The sequence below is a fragment of the Bubalus kerabau genome, chromosome 8, assembly GCF_029407905.1.
Source record: "Bubalus kerabau isolate K-KA32 ecotype Philippines breed swamp buffalo chromosome 8, PCC_UOA_SB_1v2, whole genome shotgun sequence".
NCBI classification, from domain to species: domain Eukaryota; kingdom Metazoa; phylum Chordata; class Mammalia; order Artiodactyla; family Bovidae; genus Bubalus; species Bubalus kerabau.
The window spans coordinates 48075651-48102648 of record NC_073631.1 but is presented as its reverse complement, the minus strand read 5'-3'; the positions used below and the strand labels follow the sequence as shown (position 1 = coordinate 48102648).

At 37.8% G+C, this 26998-nt stretch overlaps 1 protein-coding gene across 1 annotated transcript in view; it reads left to right on the top strand.

The window, feature by feature from the left end:
- Positions 1–26998, top strand: part of RELN (reelin) — a 553687-nt gene that overhangs the window by 56502 nt on the left and 470187 nt on the right. The window contains exon 2 of the mRNA XM_055590184.1: positions 15533–15643. Coding sequence (XP_055446159.1) covers positions 15533–15643 — 111 coding nt within the window. The remainder of the gene's footprint in view (positions 1–15532; positions 15644–26998) is intronic.

Genomic DNA, 26998 nt, shown 5'->3' with positions numbered 1-26998 from the left:
TGGTCTTTTCTCTACATCCTGACCAAGACTTGTTATTTTTTGCCTTTTTGATAATGATCATTTTATCAAGCATGAAGTAATAGTGTGATTTATAATAAAAAATGTGTATTTGTTCTTCATCCCTGTTTCTGGCACCGAACTCCTAAAACCCTTGGGATTTCCTAAGTGATAAGAGCTATTAAACATGTTGTTTGTTATTATAATGAGGTGACTTTTAGAAGGCACCTAAGGATGGGGACATGTTGCCAGCAACATGATTAGAGGGTTGGAACTTTCAGCCTCCACCCCTCCCTCCAGGGAGGGGAAAGGGACTAAAGATTGAGCTATGGCCAGTGATTTTATCAGTCATAAGTATATACTGAGCCTGCATAAAAACCCAAAAGGATGGGGTTTGGGGAGCTTTCATGTTGGTGAACTCACAGAGATTTGGGGAGAGTGGGACACTTGTAGAGCATGGAAGCTCTGCGTTTCTTCCCACATACTTCACTCTAAGCATTTCTTCCATCTGGCTGTTGGTTCATCCTTTAATAGCCTTTGTAATGAACCACTAATGTGAGCCTCACTAACAAATTAATCAAACCCAAAGAGGGAGTTGTGGCAACCTTGGATATATGATGCTTGAATATATGTGCTTTGGTTATAACCACAGATGACAGCCTGGACCTGTGATTGGCTTCTGAAATGGGAAACCATCTTGTGGGACTGAGCCCTTAGTCTGTGGAATGTGCTGCTGTCTCTGGGTAGACAGTGTCAGAATTGAGTTGAATTGTAGGACTCCCCATTGGTATGGTGTCGGAGAACTGCTTGATGGCATGAGAAAATCCCCCCACATGTTGGAATTGGTGATAAGAAGGTAAAAAGTCTGCCTGCAGTGTGGGAGACCCAGATTCAATCCCTGGATCATGAAGATCCCCTGGAGAAGGAAATGGCAACCCACTCCACTTATTCTTGTCTGGAAAATCCCATGGACGGAGGAGCCTGGTCAGCTACAGCCCATGAGGTCACAAAGAGTTGGACATGACTGAGCAACTTCTCTTTCTTTCTTTCTCTTTTCCTGATCGCTGGACATTTAGATAAGACCTTGAGGAACTGGAGCGATTTCAACAGGGAGAGATGGAGAAGAGAGGAGTTCTGGGTAAATAAAGTAGTGAGAATAAAGGCCTGAAACTGGGAAAGCAATCCTTGAGTTCATCTTCTAGGAAATATAGAGGTACACAGGAGCGTGGAATTGTAGGAAAGCCTGAAAAGGTGATTTCTAGGCAGTTTATGGAGGATTGGATGAAATTCTGGTGAATGCTTCCTATGCCTTCTAATATAATAAGTCTTTAAGAGGTATGAAACTATGTAAGTGTTCTAATATTTTGAGCACAGGCACCAAAAGGGAATTTTATAAGACTCGAAAGGGACAGGGGTCTCTAAGGAGTCGATTCTAATGATAAATTATAACTTGTTATAATAAGGAATAAAGGGAAGACAGTCCTTATCAACTTGGATTTCAAAGAGCATTGAAAAAAGGCAAAAGAGAGAGGCACACAAGGAAGCATATACCCTGAAGAATGCTTGAGAGAGGTCCAAGACTGAAGTGAACTGAAGCTTGGAGAAAACTGATATGTGCTAGAGAGGCATTGATGGTTTCCCCCTCCAAATTAATATGTTGAAGTCCTAATTCTGAGCATCTCAGAATAAGACTGTATTTGTAGAAAGGCCTTTAAAAAGGTTATTAACTTAAAATGAGATCCTTTGGGTGGGACCTACTCTGATATGACTGATGTAATTATCAGAAGGGGAAGTTTGGACATGAACATAAATGTATACAAAGAAGGACACAGTTTGAAGGTGGCCATCTGCAAGCCAAAGAGAGGGCCCAGAAGAAATAGAAACAAAACCTGTTGACACCTTGATTTTGGACTTCCAGCCTCCAGCACTGTGAGAAATTGCATGTCTGTTATTTAACCCGCCCAGTCTGTGGTACTTTGCATGGCAGAAGTAAGCAATGGATGGGCCTTGGCTTGGGGCAGATTATAGAGTCAATCTTCATTTTTCATAGGTTCCGTGTTTACAGCTTTGTCTACTTGATAAAAATTATTGGTAACCCCCCAAATCAATACTTGCTCCTCTTTTGCAGTCAGTCTCAGAACTGCCAGGCTTGCATTTTCCCAGCTGAGGTTGAATGCTCTGTCATCTTGTTTCAGCCCTCATAATATAAACAAGTGTCCTTCTCATAGTCTATTTAAGTGTGATCTCTTGCATTTTTGTGTTTTTTTTTTTTCTAGGCAATTTTGCTGTTTTAAATGGTTTCCAAGTGGTGCTGAAAACATAAGCTTGACTCAGACATGAGTCCTAGTGTGCTGGCCCTAAGTTAAATGTTAATGAATCAATAATACCTATTAAATAAGGTCATCTTTAAACAGGAGCATGCATAAAACAAAGCTATGTAATGATGGATTGATGAAAATGTTGTGACGAGAGGCTCAGAAACCTAAACCTGTCTGTTCTCTGGGAACAGTGGTTCAGTATTCATTAATTCAGTGTTTGTGGTGTCTTTCTAGAACATAACTACCAGAAATAACCACACTCAACCGTATGATATTGGAAAATGGTGGGAAGTCTAGCTATCCAAATTCTATTTTCACCTTTCCACCAAGAAGCTTATTCCAAATGAAAAATGTAGAATCCAAGTACCTTTAGAAAAGAGTTGAAGCTCAAGATAGAAAAAGAGGTAGTGAGAGCATCTGTCCCTGGACGTGAGCTCAGTTCTCCAGCCATGGTATCGGAAAATGTGCATATGTGGTTCTTGAGCCACTATATCTCTGTCTCATGGGTAATAGTAGTACCATGAGCACTTCTGAGAGTAAAATTCCAACAACTGCAGACCTTTAACCTCATGTTGCTCCATTAGTAAATTCTGGAAATTCTAATGACCTACTAGCAATCAGAAAAGAGAGGGTGCACCACAGCATCCAGAAAGGGTTTCCTACAAGATATAGTAACTTAACCTCTGCTGTCTTCTCCTCCCTTATTTTTGTTGGTATTGAATCCATAACATGTAATATTTTGAAAATGTTTGCCAAGTTCAGGAAATAGCTAGCTGTTTTTCTTTATTACTGATTCAGAGTCAGGACATACAGTGGGGTCTCCATTTGCCTAAAAGTCTCCACAGGCTCTGACATTGCTCTTTAGTCCTTGCTCCAAATCTACTGCCTTGGCTGCTAATCCTCATTTTAAATTCATTTCTGTCCTCATCAGTAAGAGAAAAGTCACTGCACATATGAGATCTCCTAAGAACAGGTGTCCCATTACATCCTCATTTTGTTAAACATCATTTGCACTAGGAGGAAGTTGCAGTGTAATAAAAGGCAAAGTGGATTTTTTACTGTAGTGGAATTCTTAATATAGTTTCAATTCAATTATAATTTTTAGTTCTGTGGATAGCCTTCATTGCAAATTCTATTTCCCATGAGGTATCAATCTGAAGCTTTTCATATCGCTGTAATTGGTCTATTTCATAACCACCTACACAGAATTTATTGGGTTGGAAATTTGTTAGACCTGCTAATTCCTGGGCTTTATACCAATCCTATAGAATCAGAATCCCTGATGGAGTCAAGTAGGGGGAAAGGGAGACTAGTAATCTGAATTTTAAGAAGTTTCTCAGGTAACTGGAAGTTTTGGTTAATAAAGTAAAATAATCTTTGAGAGAATTTAATTTGGCTCATGATTCTACCAGATACTCATTATTTGACTAAAAAGGAATACTTTCATGAGTGAGTACTTGTAGAATATGAGTCTATGTTGAATAGATATTATAACTGATATTTTAAAATTCTGTTTAGAATTCTTAGATAAGCATTTCTGTTTATAAATACTTGCAAATAAAATGAGTTTATAAAAATGTATCTTTATGCAAGCTTGCCTTTTGTCCAGCTCTTTTTTTAATAGAAATCTTCAACTTAAGAATTTATATCAATATTCTCAAGAAAAACACTCCAACAAATCAAAAACAAATATGCACTAAGGCTAGATTAAGATTTTCTTAGAAATCCTGCAGCAGAAAATAAGGAATACTACAGGTGCAAAACACATTTAGTCCTTTACAAACTTCTCTCATTTAAACAGTTTTTGCATAACTGTTCACTTAACTTTTCCCTATATTCCTAAACCTAACATGTTTCTTGATAATTATTCACACCTGGAGTTTTTCTTTATCTTCATCTTTGGAAAAACTGTCTTATGGCTGTATTGAAAATGCAAATTTATAATAAAGTACAAGAGATTTTAGTATTTTAAAAAGGAGTTTAAGACTCATGATACTAAATGCCATGTTGTAAAATATAAGGGGTGACATTTTTTATTTTTTACACATCAGAGAAATAGTATATATAATTATAACTTGATGTTATATAAATTAGTTATACATTTATTCTTTCTTTTATAACTTATCAAAGAACTATCAGATAGCATCTGTCAATGTAAATGTCATTTAAATTATTTTATTATTTAGTTATTCTTATCTAAAATTCTTAGAAAAGTATTTAGTTGTAGCTTATTTAGAAGAGCCACTAGCTGTGCCTGTACATGAACATTTCTCTGTCACATCATTTACTCAACATTATTTTGTGAATTTCAATGCTAGCAATTTTGGAGTTTATTATTTAGATTTTAAAATATGAAATAAGAATGATTTTGCAAGTGGACAAGAACAGGTACTCAAATACTGTTTTTATAAACATCCAGATGGTTCACATTATATTACCAGTATCAGGTAGTAGCACTTTGTAAATGTTTGTTTAGTGAATGAATGAGCTGGGCAGAACACATGCACGCACGCGCACACACACACACACACACACACACGGTCTGATTAGTCTGACTATAAAGTAAATGAGAATATTCTATTTGTCCTGTTTAAGTTAATTGTAGAGTTTCATAGTTTATTTTTTCCATATGTATGCCATATGTGTAATGACCTCAGTATGTATTTAAATAGATGCTTTGATGTTAGCACAGTTGCTTGTAATTAGTTAAGTGAATTGAAATGAACATACCAAAGTGCCAAATGAGAATACTATGAAAATGCCCTTTTTGTAAAAAATAAAATATTTATACAGCTACATTTAGTTTTACTATGTCTATTAGCAGTTCTGTTAATTGATTATTAATGTTGATTTAGTCAATCTACAAGTATAAGAGATATATGATACATCTCTGTACAGAACATATGTATTACACACAATTACCATGTTGAAAATTTGTAATAGTATATTATCAATATGTTAAGTTGCAAACAAAAGCATACCTTTATGTTCTGTACAACTTGGGACACTATTGACAGTCACCCTATGATTTGTTACATGAGCTCAGATTTTCTTTAGTTAACGCTAGTCAAAACCACATTTTGGAGGAATTGTGGGGGCACTTCATGTTAAAAATATCCAAGATACAGTAATAAAAACAAAATAACTGCAGGCCCTTTTAATTGTGTAAATTCTTTAAACATCTGATTATTCTGGAAAAAAATTACATGTGTACTTATTCCCTAGGCATCTGTGCATTTTACTATAACATATTTACTTGTATATGTGCTTATAAGATTACTAGGCTTATTTTTCCCCCTAGAAAACCTTAATTAACATCCATATGTTAAAGGAAACATTCTTAGAATTTCTTTGAAAAGGTTAGAGTTAATAAGTCCCCCAAAATGCTTTCTTTTAAAGCTAATTTTTGCTTAAATTTTTAAAAGTTATAATGAGTTATAGACAAGGTAGTCTTTCATTTAAAAAAATAAAGAACAAAAGGGTAAAAATGGCTGAAAATCTGAACACCACATTCTTATTCATATCACTTTAATAATTTATCAAGTGCAGGGCCAACAATATGAAATTTTCATGTATGAGTATCATCTGACCTCATATAAAAGTAATACATGAAAAATAAGGGCAGAGATAAATCACAAATACCAGTAATTCTTGACAAGAGTTCTCTCAATTATAATAAAGTGCTATTTATAAAGAAAATAAGTATTTTTGGTTTTAGAAACTAAACAGTTTTATCATTATTTGTAGGAATTTTTGAAACTTCAAAATCACGTTACGAAAGCCAAAAGTGGATGACAGGAAAAAATCATTACTGCTTTAACTTCACTTGGGACTAAAAAGTAGGGTAAATCATTGTACAACCCTATTTTTCTCCTTTATATTCAAGATGACTAGTAAAAAATTTGTGTTTAGCATAAATTGAATCTTAAGGCAGTTTCAGCAGTAGCTGAAAGTAGCAAGGCAGTTTCAAAAATATTGTTCAGGACCTCACCTCAGGTGCTTATTCTGAGCCTAGGTCTCCAAGTCTCAGGAAGGGATTTCACCTAAATAAGATATGTGAGATTTTATCCCGGTTGTTAGTGTTTTCAGAAATTCTGGTGAAAAAGAGAGAGAAAAGGAAAGAAAGAGACAACCCTGGGGCATAAAGGAAAGGGAATGTTGAGGGATAGAGAAACAAAAGATTTACATTAACACTGATGTTTAAACTTACTTCCAAAGGGCTTAATTTTAAAAATAATAAGTTCACAAACACATTTGACTGCATGTATTTTATCTCCTAGGAAGAATTTAAAGGAGGGAAAAATCTCAGTGGCTCTCCTTTTATTATCGGTGGTGCCGGAAAGATAAGACTTAGAGACTCCTTGTGGCTCATCTGATTCTGTGAATCTGTAATATAAATATATCATAATAGACTTCCACAGAGATGCTGGATTCCTCTTCCAGCCAGCAAAGAACATTTTTACAAACCCTCAAAAATGTTTTAGTACATCATTAAACTTTGCATGTAATAGGTTCCCTGCACCTGTCATAATCCCCAGCTCATACTCAGTTTTCACCCTCCTTTCAGATGGAAACAAAGGTGGGAGGGCATTTGCCAGGGTATGCTCCCTCTGTTTTAGGAGGTGGGCTGATCCAGGGCTTTCTGACCTTATTATTGTGATCTTCAACTTAGTTTTCCATCACCCTGCATTTAGTCCTCCCTGGAGGCCATTTTTTCTGCCCTCTTCGTCCCCAAGGAACAAAAGTACATATCCAAAAGTACAAAGCCATATAAAATGAGAAAGAAGAGTAATAATAATGATCTTTTCTTTAAAAAAAAGGCTGTGATAATTGGTGCAGCAGACATCAGGTTAAATGCTCGGAAGATGCCCGAAAGAGTACCACTGTACCACTGCCTTCCGCGAGAAGGTCAAGCCCCTGCCACCCTGTCAGGTCTTCCAGGAGATGAATGAAGTGCATTTGGGATGAGGAGCATGGCTTCCATTTCTTACAACCATCTTTTCCACGCCATGTAAAGTGTGTTTCTCAGCCCACCCTCACCTCTTTGTTTCAGCATTCTCATGGATTGAAAGCGTGTATTTATAGTACTTATTTCATAGGGATATTGAAATGATTAAATATTCTTAAAACACTTACCACAACACCTGACATATAGTGGTCAAATATTGTTTAGCTGTGGTGATCATGATGATGAAGAGGAGGAGGGATGGAGGTTACAATTACATTTGAGGGTAAAATGCTGTTAGAGATGTTCTAGGTCTGCCATTTAATAGAGACTTACAGAAGCAGAAAAGAGTGAGTGAGGTTCATTTAGCAGTGCCTCTCTAGAGACTGACACTGGTGGACAGCCATAGCCTTCCTCTTGTGCCTGTTTTGAGTAGCTGTTAGAGTAAATAGGTAAGGCATGAGTGATCTCTCTCTACCTCTCACAAGGTTAACTGGAGTCTATTTGTTCCTGGTCTCATTATAAGATTTCTGTGTCCAGTTCATTGCTATGGATTCATTCCTTCTATCTCAGTGAATCTTGACCTCCAGTCATTTCTTTTACATGTCAGTGGGATTTTTTTTTCAGCTATTGTTGGTTTGGGGATGTTATTATTGAAATGGCTGGCTTAGTATTTGAAAACCACATAAAACCATGCCATAATGGAATTAATATATATAATGAAAAGTAGTTTGAGGATCATGTTATTATAGAATTTGAATGTAGATTATAATGTATTTTTAGATAGTCTCTATTTGTACTCAGGGCTAGTGGCACTTTAAGGAAGAATCAGGAGTTGAACACATCATGTTGATGAAATTTTGTGGCAAATAAACGGAGTTGGTTTCATTTTCAGAGTATATGTTTGTTCCTCAGGCTATTAAATCTGTATTCAAAGGCAAATGAGTTTCCGTTCATAAGGCAAAATGAAGCAGCATTTTTTTTAATATTGACAGTATTAGTTCTGGTGCTTTTCATTTTCAAAATATATAAAAATAAGAAATGGAAGCTTTTTGCAATAGGTGCATCGTCACTAATACTTAATTTCAAGATTTTTGCAATTTTCTGTCCTCTGATGTTTGTCATCTTGGAAGAAAAGGAAACATCATTTCAAATATTACAAAATATGTTTATTTTCTGCACATATTAAAGGTCTTTTGTATAAAGTAGTAATGGAATATGCTTGAAGTGATCAAAATTTAATGGCCCATAGAGCATTTGTAAGCCAGAAGCTTTAGGATGAAATGCAAACAGCATTAAATGTCTAAATTTATTTTCTTCCAGACTTTCATCTTGCAGTGATTTTCTGCAAGAATGGTATTAGGGTCTTATTGGAAACAGTTAATAGACGCTATAATAGATAATAACTGACTCTGTAATTAGTCATTTTAAGACAGAGGTTCTCTTTGAGCCACTGATAAGAATTGAATTGTGTCACTACATCATGTTTTCATTCAGCTGTCACAACCCGGCAATCCATATTCATAGACTCCCAGTGCTAAGCTCATTGCCAATTTAACACAGATGTGAGAGAGATACGTACAACCTCCTCAGCCTTTTGATCCTTTCTTATTTTTCATTTGAGGAAATGGCAGAGTAGCTTCAGAGTGAGGATAAGAGTGTCTTAGTGACAAAATTATGAGAAGATTAATTTGGTATGTACATAAAATATGTACATATACAGACATATGCACACACAAAGTATATATATATATATGTATACATATGCAAAATAACCACTTTTATGGTTAAATGTAAAATTCAACCAGAAATTTCTTAGATACTTCTGATTTTTTGAGTACTACAATAAAAATACTGCATTAATTTTTATTTTTGTTTCCTTTCAGGAGAAACTTCTACTTTCATATTCCTGAATGAATAGCACTGGTCCTTTTTTTCTGTAGAAGAGATAGAGATTTCACAATTTTAGTTACATTGGCTATACTATATTCTCAGTTACATTTTATTTTTATGTTACTTTATGTTGTAACAAGGGCTTCCCAGGTGGCTCAGTGCATAAAGAATCTACCTGCAGTGCAAGAGATGCAGGTTCAATCCCTGGGTCAGGAAGATCTCCTGGAGTAAGGCATAGCAACATACTGCAGTGATTTTGCTTGGAGAATTCCATAGACAGAGGAGCCTGATGGGCAATAGTCCATAGGGTCAGAAAGAATCAGACAGGACTGAAGCAACTGAGTGTACACCCACGATGATGTAACAAATGTTTCTGTATGGTTGATTTTTTAAAAACTTTAATTTTTAAAAGTATATATAATTTTTAAAGGTTACTTTCCATTTATAGTTATTACAAAATATAGGCCATATTTCCTGTATTGTTCAATACATTCTTGAGCCTGTCTTACACATAGTAGTTTTTACTTTCCATGCCCTCCATCCCTGTAATGCCACTTCCCCACTGGTAACCACCAGTTTATTCTCTGTGTCTATACGTTTGTTTTTTTTTATGTTATATTCACTAGTTTGTTAAAGATTACACATATAAGTGATATCATACAGTATTTATCTTTCTCTGACTTACTTTGCTTAGCATAATGCCCCCTAGGTCCATCCATGTTGCTGCAAATGGCAACATTTTGTTCTTTTTTATGGTTGAGTAGTATTCCATTGTGTACAGCAGTTTCTTTATCCATTCATCTGTCAGTGAGCACTTGGGTTGTCTCCGTGTCTTGGCAATTGTAAATAATGCCCTTATGAACATTGAGGTGCATGTATCTTTTCATATAGGTGTTTATTTCTCTTTCAAATGTTGCATGGTTGAATTTTTTTTTTATTTTGCTAATCCAATAACAGAAAAATTTATTCACAAGCACGGGACAGAGACTTAAAAAATAAAAATCTAGGCAGAATGTCCAAATAATTTTGATAGCGTATATTATTATCTCCCTTTTTTAAGGAATAGGGTCAATTACCTAACTTTCCATAGTTAGATTGCATTATGATGCCATAAGATTAAAGAAATGTATGGTTGGATTTAACAAACATCTGTTGAATTTAACAAACATCTTCCTCTGGGCCAGGCTCTGTGGAAGTTAAAATGTTTCAAGTATTCCATGTTAATAGACCCCTCTCACTGGGGTCAGTGAGAGGAGAGAGGAGCTTTCCCTAGAGGTCAGAAGAGCCTTCATGAGAGAGAGATCATTTGAACCTGTCCCTGAAGAATGGATAGAATTTCAGCAAAAGGAAACCAGGAAAGTAACTCTTGGTGAAGTTACCCTTTAGAGAAAGGCAAGGAAACAGGTTAGTTAAGAACATGTCCTAGTTGAAGTGGATCAAAGGATATTTGCAGCTAAAATGGGGAAAATTTACTGTAGAGACCGGATATGGCCACAACATGAAGGACTTTGAAATCACACTAAATATAAGATTTTAATCTGTGGATGATAGGGAGCTAGAGATGTTTGTTAAACAAGGGAATTATGTGATCTTATAAGACACATATGGTTTCTGATTATAGGTAATAATCTACTTGCTTTATTTCTTCCCTAAAATGTACTGGTAACTTCAAAATTCTACTTGCAGTCCATATTATTTATATTGCTTTTTTTCCTCTATAGTTAAAGTGGCTAGTTCTCCATACAACAGTTTTTAATGAAAATATTAAAAGATAAAAAAAGTTGACTCCAAGGAAAAAAGTCTTCTGGAAAAGAATTCTATAAATTTACCATGAGCATTTGTAAAACCATGAAAATAAGTAGATCATAGTGTTAATGTTAGTCATTCAGTCGTGTCCAGCCCTTTGCGACCTCATGGACTGCAGCCCACCAGGCTCCTCTGTCCATGAGATTTTCCAGGCAAGGATACTGGAGTGGGTTTCCATTTCCTTCTCCAAAGTAGATCATAAGGCAGACTGAATTGTTTAAATGTGTTTACCTATGTAAGCCATTAAGTTATTATCAGATGATTTTTATATAAACCATTGACCCTTCAGTATCTGGAGAAAGAGAGTCCAAGGCAGAGAGGAAAGTGCTAGTACAAAGGCTTGATATATGTGATTACAGCAAGGAGGCTAGCATACCTGGAGTGGGGTGAGCCAGGAGGAGAGCAGAAGGTGATGAGAACAGAGAGGGAACAGTGACAGATCACATAGGACCTTGTAGGCCACTATAAAGACATTGACTGAGAGCATTGGAGAATTCTAAGCAGTGGAGTGATATGACTGGATGTCTTAAAAGAACTCCTCTGACTCTTATACTGGGAAGATACTACAGAGAAGGATAGAACCAGGAAGACCAGATTAATGTCTAATGGAACAATGGGAGAGATGATGATAGCTCAGAACAGTGTGGTAAGTGGTCAGATTCTGGATATGATCTGAAGGCAGAACCAACATGATTTACTGATGGACTGCATTCAGAGTATGGGAGAAGGTGGTTCCAAAATTAGAGAGTTTTGGCCTAAGAAGCAGGAACAATGGTGCTGCCATCAGCAGAGTTGAGAAAGGCTGCAGGAGAAGCAGTTTTGGGGGGTGGGGTGGGCTTTCGGTTTTGGTCATGTTGAAGTTGAGATGTCTCATAGACCTCTGAGTGGAAGTATTGAGTAGAAGTGTTAAGCAGTATGTGTGTGTGTGTGTGTGTGTATACAGAGAGAGAATGTATAAAGAGGTTTGGACTGGAGATAGAAATTTGAGAGTAGTTGGCTTATGGATAGTATATAAAGCCAAGAGTCTCTAAGGGTAGTGTTTTTCTTATGATTTTTTTTTCTAATGATTTTTTTTCTAAGTCATTTAATGTTTAGAAATGATGTCTTGCATATTTAGCAAGGAAGGGGGCAGCAGAGGATGAGATAGTTAGGAACCATCACTGACTCAATGGACATAAATTTAAGCAAACTCCAGGAGATAGTGGAGGAGAGGGGAGCCTGGCATGCTGCAATCTGTGAAGTCACATTTAAGCCCACCTATGCATGACGTTACCAAATAATAGATGTTTACATCACTACTAGAAATAGAATCAAGTAGAGATAAGAGCTTAGTCAGTCTGAGCATAGCAAATTAATGATGCTTAAGTACAGTTCTCTTAGTCATGGACTGTTTTTACTAGACCTGGCTGCTTCAGCACCCAAGAATCTAAGTAAAGAAAAGGACTGATCTGACGTAGGCTTCTTGTGTGGTGTGTGGAAGAATTAAGATCAGAATTTGCTTCATCCTCAGGTCTAAAGAGGCACTGGGTGGTGGTTAAGAGGGGAGGTCTGGCAAGGATTAACGATCGGGATGGATATCTAAGGGGCAGAATAGACTGTGGCCATGCTCAGTAACCACATGAGTCACAGACCACCTAGACAGCTTCGTCGATGCATGTCTCTAAGGGACTGAAACTTCCCTAGATATATACAAGCCATCAATAAACTGAATTTATCAATTGTCACAGCAGGCATGGCAGGGCTTATGTTTTTCTGGGAGGAACATAGCTGTTTGAGGCCAGAAATGAATAATTGAGAGCAGTAGAAGAAAGATTGAGAGCTGCCATGCATGGTTCTTTTCTGTCTTAGCCACTTCTCTGAGAGTGTTTAGCTTCTGTTCTAAGTTAACATGAACAGATACTTGAAGAATATCTTTTGGAAAGGAAGATAAATTAATAACAAGCTGGGGATGTTATTTATCTTGGGCCCACTTGCAGTCACAGTTCAGACTTGAGTGAACTGTGGTTGCAAATGAAGTAGTGGGTGGGAAGGGTACATGGAGAACCCTAGCAGTCAGCAGGACTCAGATGCGGACAGTCCAGTGATTGGGCACACCCAGGCATCTAGCGAGGGAGATGCCAGGACGTCTGTACAGGAGCCCAGCTCTCAGGAAGGGAAGAGCAAAGCAGGGCTTTCAGGTCTACAAAAGAGCGGGGAAAAGTAACTCACTTTTATTGATTCGTTACTATATGCATGATAGTGTGTTAAGGATCTGGATACATTGATAGGTAATAAACATTTGCCTTTATTTTTTACAGTAAACCTGATAGTATTATCATTCCTTTTTGTATATGGATATCTATTACTTTGAGCAAACTCCGGGAGATAGTGAAGGACAGGGAAGCCTGGTGTGCTGCAGTCCCCGGAGTTGCAGAGTCAAACATGACTTAGTGACTGAACAGCAACAGTCAATGACTCACCCCAGGATCACACATGGGACAAAGGTAGAGACAGGGTAAGACTCAAATTTAGTTTTGCCTCAATCCCCAAACCATAAGCCCTTACATTTTTCAGAATCTTGGGAATAGGAACCAGAATAGAAGCATAAGGAAATGGAGAGAAATCCACAGTGGCTGTGCTTGTGCATTAACACCAGATAGGTGCCATCTTGCTGGACTGGAGTGGAGTGGATTTAGAGGCAGTAGGTAAAAGCAGGGTGCTGTGAATCCACATTGAGGCTCTGCAGGCTGTGAAGGATGACCTGAGACAAGAGCATTTGAGTCCTGTGGTTAGTATAGGCAACTTAACAGGAAGTGACTTAATTCTAAAACTCCTAGATGGGAGGGGGACGTTTAAGAACCTTTTATCTCACCTAACTGAAGGATGAAGGGATCAGTAGAACCAGTTGTGGGAATCTGGGGTAAGCAAAACAGATGGCTGACAACTAAGCTGTGATTCTATAAATGAGGAAGTTTAGACTCTGAGAGGCAAAGTGGTTTTGCTGAAGAACAGGTAGCAGCATATGAGGGCCCAGGACCCAGATCTCATCCGTTATCTGGCCTAGGTTTTAACCAACATGCCATGCGGGATACCTCCTGGCTGCCTTTGGCCTTCTTCCTTTCTAGTCAACAGTGATATTGACTCCTATAGCTTTCATCTTGCTTTTGAAATACTCCTAATGCATGTGAATAATGTGGGAAAGAGGTTACTGAACAAAAGTTTGACCACGGCCAGTTTGCGACTGTGGGATCCAGTTGGGCAGGGGGGTGGGGGCAGAGAGGCAGAGAAAAAAATGGGAGAGAAGCCAGATAAACAGCATCAAAAAGTTTAGATGTTATCAGATGGTCCTGGGCAAGGTTCCTCATTGCTCCATGCAACAGATTCCTCACTTGTATCCTGGGAATAGTAACAGTACCCCCTCTACAGAGATGTTTTGATAATGAAATGAGATAATGCATATAAACTACTTATCTCAGTGCCCCACTGAATGGTTTTCATGTGGTTTACATGCCAGCACTCAAATCTGACGATGTGGCGATGATTTACTTCAACATCCAGTGCCATTTTGGGGGTAATGTGTTGTCAGGCTCTTCTGTTGATACGTGTTTTATGGTATGGACGTTTCAAACCATTCTGCTCTACTCACTGGATTTCCTGAGTTTAATTAAAAAAAAAATAAATAAACATTCTCATCACAGTTATTGTGACTCTGGTCATTCTCCTTACTGCCAGCAAGCGATTTCAGTCTTACACTGTGTACTGCCACAATAATAATACCTTCCCTTGGCTGCTTCCTACAAATGACTTCATCTTGGTATAGTAAAGGCAACGCAGGAGAAAAAATTATTTTCAAGGAGGAAATTATGACCAACTTTTAGGGTAGTGAGCAAGATACAATTTTAAGAAGCCAAACCTAAGTAGTGTATAGATACAGTTAATTTATCCCTTTTTTCCTCAGGAACATCCTGATGTTCTGGTTATGAAACCATTTGGACTCCTCTTGTATACTTTGTTCTAAAACTTAAAGCATGCAGTGGTCTTCTTTTCTTGTTCTCAAAAGGAAAAGGGCTGACTGTCTTCATGCAAATTAGCCTGCTTTTGTTAAAGACTTCATCTATGAAACACAGACTAACAATAAGAAGTGCAGCACAACTTACTGTTCTGCTTTCAGCTGATGTCAGATTGTTTCCCACAGTATGGAATAGTTAAAAAAATAAGAGTGTTTCATTACAATGCCAAAACTCCAGCAATGCCTTTGACTGCCTTCAGGGGTGGTGGTGAAGGTGGGAAAGCAACTATTCAGCACCACATTATTTTCTGTTGAGTTTGCACAAAGCTAGGGAAAGTGTAAATGAAAGCAGAAAGGTGGGGCTGATGTGCTAAATTTAGGGCCAGCGATTATAGACGTTGGAGTTCTGAGTTTCTTTTTGTTCCTATGTAACTTCTGATATTAAGGAAATACTAAGTAGGGATAGTATAAAAATAATTTGTTAATAATGAGGAAAGACTGTTTTGACAATGTCTAACACTTCAGAAATGTATCTCATTATTCTGACTGTATTAATTGAGGTTTCTTTTTTCCCCTGTGTTTCAGTGACAATTTCGACAAGCACCTTCTTTGACGGCTTGCTGGTGACTGGACTGTACACGTCTACCAGTGTTCAGGCTTCACAGAGCATTGGAGGGTCTAATGCATTTGGGTTTGGTAAGCTATATTTTACACAGTTATAGGTCTTATTTTTGAAATATCTAAAAGTATTTGACATTTATTATTTCAGAGAAAAAATCTGAAGTGATTTTTATATGTTTGCTTGAAGTTAAGTAAGTTGAAGTAAGTCATAAGTATGCAACCAACCATGAGTTTGGTGTGATGGCCAATCTATTCCTCTCTCTGTTTACTGCTGCTATTACACTTGGTCCTGTGGGATTTGAGTGGATTCCTGTGTTCTGTCATTTAGGTTGATGGAATTGGAATTCATTCTGATGCCCATTCTGATGCCCATGCATTTATTCAGTAACCTGTTTTTATAAACAGTTCTTAAAATCTTGGAGTAGGTGAAAAGTGTCATATTGTTTGGCAAGTAAGCATCACACACAGTGAAAGATAGCAATAATTGTTGAAATCATTGCATTCTCTGAGTATTCATAAAATAATTTAAAATACTTATATGGAGTCTTTGTCCTTAACCCAGAGAGCTGGAAGTTTACTTAAGTGGAGGCAGAAGGCTATGTGATGGTCACTGATCACAGAGGGTTCTAGATTTGAAAATCTGTAGTTTACCCATAACTTGATAAACATGCCAATCTGAAATTCAGTAGACCCTTTACAGCATCAAAAATGCAAATTTACTGTGTCAATTTATGTAAGACATGAAATCTCTGATCGTACTCTGAGATTAGAAAACTATGAGATTTCCTCCATTAATGTGAGAAAGAATTTCTTTATTGAAGGCAGCCATGTGTTCAATGTTTTATTTTTCCTAGAGTATTTATTAAATAAATAAGTTTTACCTACTTTTGATATATAAAGGAGCATCCCCTCTGTGTTGAGTCGCAGCAGAGCTCTGCCCAGATGCTTTACTGCTTGATGTCAGAGCAATGATGTTGAGGCTGCAGTGGTACCCTGCTGACCTAAGATGAGGTTCACAGCCTTAGGGTAAAGAAACCAAGAAGTCATTTAATCACCTTGTTAAAATTATCTGACATTGAGAATTTGCCCTGTTTTTAAAAGATCCCAGATTAGTTTTTATAATCTGTTGGTTACTACTTTTAAGGTCTAATCCTTCAGAAACAATAAAATTCTCTTAAGTCTAAAAATTCCACTTTTTTATTCCCACCTTTACTGTGCTCTGTAGAAGTGAGAGGTCAGTTATAATTTTATATATATACATATATATATATATATAAAATATGTGTACCTAAATATATGCTATACTATGTGTTGTGTTATGTAGGATTTTCAAGTAGGGTCACCAGATTTAACAAATAAAAATGTACAGGATACTGGCTAAATTTAAATTTTAGATAAAAACAGTTCTAGGATAAGTATGCAGTATTTGGGATAAGATGTCCTGGGTTCTGCCTTACCCCAGTAGAATCAGAACCTCTGAGAACAGGGCTTGGCGTTGGCTCCCAGGTGATTTGACTGTTTATCCAGGGTTGAGAACCACTGTACTGGATCAGTCCAGGGTCCACACCTTGAGCATCCCTGGGAACTTGTAACTAGAGAGTTCCTGGCCTTACTCCAGACTCAGTGAATTAGATACTGTGGGCGGTGAGACAGTGTTCAGTTTTTTAATAAGCACTTGAGGTGATTTTGATACCTACTAAATTTTGAGAACCACTCGTCTACATTAATTAAGTGGGAGAGACATTATTTAAATGACCATATAAATATGTAATAGTAAATCTTGCTAGGGGCTAGCTAGGAAATGTACTGAGTGCTGGGAAAGGGTGTGACAGAGAAATGAAATCTAAACTGGAGTAAAATGGCATATAGTTAGGAAAAGCTTTCCTGGGGAAGTTGTACTGAGCTGAGATGTGAAGAATGGGAGGGAATTAGCTCCCCGTGGAAGGTGGGGCACAGCACACCTGAAGGAGAGAACAATAGATGCAAAGGCCTCAGGGTGGGAAGAGGCTGCCTGTGTTCTAGGAATGAAAAGAAAACCTTGGAGTGACTGACCTGGAACCAAGAGGGAAAGAGAGAAGGCTGCATAGGAGACCAGGGCCAGAGCATCCAGGAGCAGAGGGTCCTTTGAAGGTCTCAGCTGAGGAGTGACTTGAACAGACTTTCATTTTAAAGGGATCACTCTGTTGTCAGCATGGAGAACAAACTGTCAGGTCCAGGAGTGCATGCAAAGAGACTGTTCAATGGTTAAAGGTCTGATGTGACAGGGCAAGGAAAGAGTCCAGGTGCACACTAACGTCAGCCAAGCCTGGACCAGAAGGAGCATATGTGGAGGGTGTGGGTGGGGTAAGAGTGTGCACCATGCAGTCGGGGAGACCTGCTCACAGATCCAGACCCCAGCCTTCATTAGTCATGTGGCTCAGCCACGTTGCTTACTAAGCTTAATTTCCTCATCTATGAAATGCTGATGACAATGGCACCTGCTTCATAAGGTATTGAGCAGTTGCAAAGATGAAAGGAGGTGATAAAGCCCTCACCACATAGAAAATATTTAGTAAAACTTGTTGTTCAGTCACTCAGTTGTGTCCAACTTTTTGCGACCCCGTGGACTGCAGCATGCCAGGCTTCCCTGTCAATTATAAATCTTGATACCTGAAGCAGCTGCTGTTCTCAGTCCAGGATTTCTATGTACTTCCTTTGGCTATACCAGGCTGGGGTGGGGAAGAAGCATACACACAGAGAAACAGTTCTCAGGTGGAATTAATCTGAGGATTATAGCTCCAGATGATTTGAGAGAACTTGGCTGAATGAAGTAACCATTATTTGCCAAGATGGAGGCTTGAAATGAGAAGAGTCATTAAGTATCATTTATAAGTATATTGTAAACATATACTGAAAGAATATATAGGATGCATGTATCATATGCCTCAGATTTTAGCTAGTAAGCCAAACGAAAAACTAAGAATTGAAAATTGTTAGAAATGATTTAAAGACACCTTGGCCTTAAGATATTTTCCATGGTGACTTTGAAAGGTTGTAAAAAGGCAGTTTCACTTGAATTAGAATGTATTTTGGTTCGGCTAAGTGACATGTAGTCTTCCCATGACCTCCAACCCTAAGATATAGAGGCTGAAGAGACTTCTGAACTTGAAGTCTATTGATGGTAGTTTGACCTCCATAATCAAATGCTCAGGTCTCCCACCAGTCACTTGGCGTTTTTATAGGACATGATTTTTATGTGGATGGATAGGTAATTGAGATCTTTTTTTAAGTTCCAGTAATATCCAAATAATTTTTTGTGTGTTTATGTGATAGTGGTAAGTTGTCTTAAAAACAAAATTTAATAAAATAACTTGAAAATTATTAAACAGTTAATCTTTATAAATAATATAATAGAAAACAGAAGATTAAATGTCTTTTTAGATAAATGATCATTTTGGAAACAAAAGCACATTAAATTTTTGGTACTTAAGAGTCATATAGTCTTTATAATTTAAATAGAATGGAGAAGATTTGAGTAGGGTACAGATAAGAAAATAAAAGAACAGTCTTATAGAAGGTAAAATGTAACAGAATTGCTGCTTTTTGATAGTTTTATAGCTATAGGAATCAGACTGAAATAATGTGGCAGTCTTTGAGCTAGAACAAAAGAATTATTGAATACATAATCTATCATTAAGCTCTGACTTAAGGCGGCTCAGTCAGTAAAGAAACCACCTGCAGTGCAAGAGACCCAGGTTTGATCCCTAGGTTGGGAAGATCTCCTGGAGAAGGGAATGGCAACCCACTCCAGTATTCTTGCCCGGAGAATTCCATGGACAGTGACTAACACTTTTAACTGATGAAATTTTAAGCAAATATGACTTATTTGCATTTTTCCAATATATTGTGGAATTAGTGTGTGATAAGCTTAGCTGGTAAAGAACTGCCTGCCAATACACGACTGAGTGACTGAGCACATATGTGTATAAGTGGAAAAAAATTCCAGAAGTACTTTTCTAGGCCCAGCTGTATGTTTTACTTTGCCTTGCTTATCACAACTAGTTAAATGTGTGTGTATGCATGTGTGTGCTCAGTCGTGTCCAGCTCTTTGTGACCTCCATGGATTACAGCCCATCAGGCTCCTCTGTCCATGGGATTTTTCAGTCAGGGATGCTGGAGTGGGTTGCCATTTCCTTCTCCAGGGGGTCTTCCTGATCCAGGGATCGAACCTGTGTCTCCTGTATTAGCAGGTGGACTCTTAACCACTGAGCCACCTGAGAAGCCCTTTTTTTTGCTTATAGTTAATTTTAGTTGTACTGATTACACTAAAGTTATAGTCACTCTCTTTTGAATATAATATTTGTGTATGACCAGCCTAAATAAGGCCATGATTACTCTTAAGATATTGTTGTATAAATGTAATCCCTCTAGCATAATTACATATGCTTCTGTGTAAAACCAGAATTCTTTAAAATGTATGTCTCACTGACCAAAAATAGACAAATGCCTAATGGCCAGAAATACATGAAAACAATAGCTACACAAAAGCTGACTGTATGCCAGTAACGCATGATTTGAAATACCTCATTTTGCTTGTCAATATAAGAAAACATGCTGCCCTAGGGAGGACTGATGTTTAATTATGGATATCTCTTTGTGTATCCCGGAAAAAAATGCTTCCCTCTTGTCTTTGGCACTGAATTCCAGCTCAATCATGTAAATCTTCAAGGCTCATTGTGGTTGCTCAATGAAAGGCTATTTGAATATCCTTTCATACAAAATTGTTCCTTGTCCAGACACTGAAATTCATTTTACTCAATACTTAGTATTCTGGCTCTAAAAGCATATTGCTTAGTTTTTGGTGTTCTGGCTTTCTAAAACCTGAGAATCAGGTTTGCAGTTCTGATGAGTAGCAGCCACACTTCAAATTGTTAGACCCTGCATAAATTAAACTTTTGTTAGACGCTGCATGAATTGCTTTGTAATTCCTAGATAATTTTGCTCAGCTAATACATCAGTCATCTTAGCAGTTTTTCACTTAAGCTTTTTTAATTTCCTATGCTTTTAATTTATTTTTTGGTAAGACCATTCTAGAATGACAAGATTTGATGAAATATAAGTTTGGGGAGAAAATGTAGTGCTCAGATCCAAGACGTGTTCTTGGATTCAGTCAATCATATCATGTTCTAATAGAGATTAAGCAAGTACCATAAAAATTTAATATTTTCAGTATTATCTTTAAAGCATGGTATTAGAACTTTAGAACTTAATGATTTTATTCCCAGAGTGATATGGCACTCTAGATGAATAGAGATAGATTTACAAAACAAAGTAACTATTTTAAGACTTCAAGTTTTAGTAAATCTTATGTTCAGTTCAGTCGCTCAGTTGTGTCCAACTCTCTGCGACCCCATGAATCGCAGCACGCCAGGCCTCCCTGTCCATCACCAACTCGTGGAGTTCCCTCAGACTCACGTCCATCGAGTCAGTGATGCCTTCCAGCCATCTCATCTTCTGTCGTCCCCTTCTCCTTCTGCCCCCAATCCCTCCCAGCATCAATCTTTTCCAATGAGTCAACTCTTTGCATGAGGTGGCCAAAGTACTGGAGTTTCAGCTTTAGCATCATTCCTTCCAAAGAAATCCCAGGGCTGATCTCCTTCAGAATGGACTGGTTGGATCTCCTTGCAGTCCAAGGGACTCTCAAGAGTCTTCTCCAACACCACAGTCACCACTTAATAAAAATGTGTACTTTACCAGTAGATGTAGATTGTAGCTTTCATTTCCAGAACACAAATTTTTGTTACTGCTTTGTTTCATTGTCACTAAGAATAAAAATATAGGGTCTATTTGAGCTAATTTTTGGTTATCCTTCTCATTAAAACTAAGTAGAACTTTTTGCAAATTTGTAATTATCACCAAGACCCCTACATCCCTGAACATTAGCTACAGTTCAGTTTTGGATATCATATCTGTGTGAGTTTGAGACACACACGTGTTATGAATACATGCAAATATTTAGGCTGTAATATCTGTAAAGAAGGGGCAGCCACTAACAACTTCATTAAGTAGTGTCCTATATATTGTGATATTTGTTTACTAGCTACAATCAAGTTTAACTACTCAGATGATCTTGTTAAATTTATTTTTTCTGTCCCTTTACAGAGAAATATTTTGTAACATACTTAAGAAATTTTAAACACACTGAGGGACTGGAAGCATGACCTTTTTTGGGGTATGGTAAATGAGCTATAAGATAATTGAGAAGAAGACTTTAGTTTAATTAAACAAATTACTGTAGTCTTGGTGGCTCAGTCTGTAAAGAATCCACCTGCAATGCAGAAGACATAGATTTGGTCCCTGGGTTGGGAAGATGTCCTGGAGAAGGAAATGGAGACCCACTCCAGTATTCTTGCCTCTGGGGAATCCCAGGGACAAAGGAGCCTGGTGGGTTATAATCCATGGGGTCACAAGAGCCATATGTGACTTAACAACTAAACCACCACCACTGTAGTAAATGGTACAAGGAATATAGTTGAAAGAGATGAAGTTGCCCTTCATCTTTCCTCTTTATGGGATATTAGCCTAAGTTTGTTCTTTATTTTTCACATTAGAGTATGCCAGCATTACCTTCATTAAGAAATACTATTATATGATTCACATTTGACATATGACAAAGAATTTAGGGTTATTTCCCAATTCATAAATCACTACAGAAAATCACTTGCAAGAGTAATGGGCATGATGAATATAACTGTTGAATTAATCAGTTGACAAATTGCTAGAGAAAATGTTGAGGAGCATGAGATTTGGGTCAAGTGGAAGAGTTAGTGGAAAAAGGCAGCTCAGTGCAGGGGTCATGATGTGACCTCTGGAGTTAGGCAGCTCTGGCTCCATGCCTGGCTCTGCTTCTTGCTGCCCTGGACCATGTCCTTTCCTCCCCTGAGCTTCAGTGTCTGCATTTGTAAAACGAGGTTGATAGGAAAGGCCAGTTCACAAAGTTGTTGGGTGTGTTAAGTGAGATTTTCCATTCAACTGCATGTATTGTATATATGCTCAAAATAGGTATTTAAAAAAATAATCAGAAATTCTTTCTTTGAAATAGGAAATAGAATGAGAAGACAGTTCAAGTGGCAGAAGATTGAAAGAGGGAGGCTGACTTTAATTTGAAGTGGGAATGAACCCAATTTCTTACCCATAGAACTTAGATCTGAGATGTACCTTGGGTGGAGCCTGCCTCAGGCCCTGCCCTCAGGTAGGAAGGGCAAGTGGTGGCTCTGAATGAGAGAGTGTGGGTAAGAAGACTAAAACCAGATATTCTGACATCATACCCAGTCTCAGATACTTTTTTTTAAAATGTAATTCACATACTATAAGTTTACCATTTGAAGTTTACTTTTCAATGACTTCTAGTATATTCACAAGGTTGTGCAACTAACACCTATATCTAATGGCAGAATATTTCATCACCTGCAAAGGAAATCCCACCCCCATTAGCACTCACTCACCATTCTTTCCTCCCCTCTGTCCCTGACAACCACTAATCTACTTTCTGTCTCTCTGTTGTTGTTTGTTGTTATTCAGTCGCTAAATTGTGTTTGATTCTTTGTGAACCCGTGGATTGCAGCACGCCAGCATTCCCTCTCCATCACGACCTCCCCAAGTTTGCTCAAACTTGTGTCCATTGAGTCGGTGATGCCATCCAACCATTGCATTCTTTGTCACCCCGTTCTCTTCTTGCCCTCAGGCGTTCCCAGCATTAGAGTCTTTTCCAGTGAGTCAGCTCTTCGCATCAGGTGTCCAAAGGATTGGAGCTTCAGCTACAGCATTAGTCCTTCTAGTGAATATTCAGAGTTGATTTCCTTTAGGATTGACTGGTTTGATCTCCTTGCTGTCCAAAGGACTCTTAAGAATCTTCTCCAGCACCACAATTCAAAAGCATCAGTTCTTCAGTGCTCAGCATTCTGTCCCTGTAGACATGCCTATTTTAAATATTTCAAGTACAATATATGGCTCTGTATCTGGCTTCTTTAACTTAGCTTGGTATTTTCAAGGTTCATTCATGTTGTGGCATGTATCTTCATTCCTTTTTCTAAGTCGTAATTCTATTGTATGGATATACTACATTTTTATAGTGATATAACACAATTGGTTATTTGCAGATTCTTGAAAGGAGTTCAGTTCAGTCGTTCAGTTGTGTCTGACTCTTTGCGACCCCATGAATCGCAGCACGCCAGGAGTTAGGGCTGTGCAAATTGGAAATGTTTAAGGACAGTGTAAGGCAAAAGACCACCAAATTCCTTAAGTAATTCATCAGCAGCTGTAAAAGCTCTGAAGATGCACATGTACTTAGCTTTCTCTATGGTTCAGACTTGAAAATGGTTGGAAATCAAGATGAGTGACTCCTTTGCCCTTCTTCTTGCCATTCTAGGGAGATAGGTTACGATGGCATTGTTTTTACCCTATCACTTTGGCCTCAGATTAAACCATGGGGTACACAAGCCAAACTGTTGCTGCTGCTGCTGTTGTTTAGTTGCTAAGTTGTGTCTGACTCTTTGTGACTTCATAGACTACAGCATGCTAGGCTTTCCTTTCCTTCACTATCTCCTGGAATTTGCTGAAATTCATATCCATTGAATCAGTGATGCTATCTAACCATCTCATCCTCTGCCACGCCCTTCTCCTTTTGTTCTCAATCTTTCCCAGCATTAGGGTCTTTTCCAATGAATCGGCTTTTTGCATCAAGTGGCCAAAGTATTGGAGCTTCAGCTTCAGTATCAGTCCTTCCAGTGAATATTCAGGACTGATTTTCTTTAGGATTGACTGGTTTGATCTCCTTGCAATCTGAGGGACTCTCAATAGTCTTCTCCAACACCACAGTTTGAAAGCATCAGTTCTTTGGTGCTCAATTTTCTTTATGGTCCAGCTCTCACATCTGTACATGACTACTGGAAAAAAAACATATCTTTGGCTATATGGACCTTTGTCAGCAAAGTGATGTCTCTACTTTTTAATGTGCTCTCTAGGTTTGTTGTAGTTTTCCTTCCAAGGAGCAAGTGTCTTTTTAATTTCATGGTTGCAGTCACCGTCTGCAGTGATTTTGGAGTCCAAGAAAATAAAATCAGTCATTGCTTCTATTTTCCCCACTTCTTTTTGCCATGAGGTGATGGGACCAGATGCCATGATCTTAGTTTTTTTAATGTTGAGTTTCAGGCCAGCTTATTCGCTCTCCTCTTTTACTGTCATCAAGAAGCTATTTAGCTCCTTTTTACTTTCTGCCATTTGCATGGTATCATCTGTGTATCTGAGGTTGATATTTCTCCTGGCAATCTTGATTCCATCTTGTACTTCATCCAGCCTGGCATTTCGCATGATGTACTCTGCATATAAGTTAAATAAGCAAGGTGACAATATACAGCCTTGTGGTGCTCCTTTCCCAATTTTAAAGCCAAGCTGAGTCAATCAAATTTACTAGTATAGGAATTTAGAATTAACACTCATCAATCACAGTCCAACTCTTCATGAGCTCAGTCAAGGCAGATATAAACTTTCGGGAGCTCTGAGCAGCTGTTTTCCACAGTGGCTCAGAGGAAGATCATGCAGAAATAGGAGAAGGAGAGAGACGGAATGCTGCCTGAGGTGTCAGAGCTTTCCAAGCTCTTATCTTAGGCTTTCTTCCCATCAGGCTCAGATATTCTTGGGCTCTAACAAACAATTAAGAATAGCTAACATCTATCAAACACTTGGTGTGTGCCAGATGTGTTACAGGTATTAACTCTTTTGATCTGAACAAAAATCCTACTATAGTTATTCTCATTTTGTTGATAGAGAAGCAAAGGTACAGAGATGGCAGGTAACCTGCCCAGGGTGACACATAAGGAGTTGTAAAGCCATAATCCAAACCTGGCTCTATAGCCACTTGTTAAACTCCACTTAACAGCCTGAGCCAGCTTGAATTGGTTTCTACTACAACCAAAATAAACTTCACTTTTAAAAAGCCCTTCTCTGCTTAGCCCCATCTGTCCCTAATTCTTGTTTCTTCCCAGCCTCCTTCTATTCCTTTCCAGTCACCTACTCCCTCTACATACACACATGCATATCCATGCACCAATCATGGTAGCCCACACACTGTTCCAAAATCCTAGCTACTTTCGACCTTGTTTATAGTGCTTGGAATTCCTTTTGGCTCTGTCTGCTGGGCAGACATCCTGCCATTTTTTAAGGCCACTGTCCTGACTCACCTCCTCTACTGAGTCCATGTGACCCTTCCTCTCTGTTCCTCTCTGGTCCCTGCCTTCATAGACCTCTTTGCTCCTTCCTCAATGCTCCACCCTCCGACCTTCACCAGATATCTCTAACAATCTGCTGAATTTACTTCTTTAAAAACTTTTGTATCTCTTTGAGGATGAGAGATGGTCTAGTCAGCTTCACTCTCATGGCACATAACCAGTGCTCAATAAGTATTTATTGAATTAATAACAAAAATCTTTGAATCTTTATAAGGTATTTTGCTAGCATTGATGTTAGTAAAATGCATGTATTAATATGTGCACAAGTGGACAGGTATGGACAAGAGAGAGAAACTATTACTGTCTTTAAGTTTGAGGATATTTCCAAGTCTACATATGTATTTATATCTCTACACATCTGTACAAACACTTGAGACTGTAGGAACAGATGTATATTTTATTATCAGAGATCCTAAAAAAATGTATTATCTTGCCCATCACTTTGTTCCTTTCTCTCCTGGAGGTAGCAGACATGAGTGCCTTCAGATAGGAGAGTGATTGATTAAGGGCCTTCTGTAGAATCAAGAGAGTAGAAACATTGTCAAGAGATTGTTCAGTTCATCTTCATATCATAGGAGCAAGTCAATGTAATGATACATGTAATCATCATTGTAATGATACATGTATGTATCAATGTAATGGTACATATAATGATACATGTAATGATCATACAGTGTAATGATACAATGTAATGTACAGTAAATTTCTTATTTTATTTCTTAGATCTTTCAAAAAATAATGACTAAAAAATGGTCACCCTATAATTTTTTGGGAACATAGTTGAAGAGAATAGACTTGATTAAAGTCTAGTCAAGTGTGGTGATTAAAGGTTTTCTGCTATATACATGTAACACTTTGCATAACTTCAAATGTTTTTTATATAATTGAAAATGGTGTATGTTTGTTTAAAAGTAATTCTTTCCTTTAGGCAAAGAGCAAATAAATGACAAAAAAACCAAGCAAATAAAAAAACTAAAAAATCCCCACACTTGACCTATGATTCATCCATTTCATAGCTCTTTATTTAACTTGTCTGCCTTCTCTGGACAGTTTACATATTCTAGGTAGATAAATTCAGCCCTGGTAAGATATGTGCCCAGAAATCACTGTTCAGTTCAGTTCAGTCGCTCAGTCATGTCCTACTCTCTGCGACCCCATGAATCGC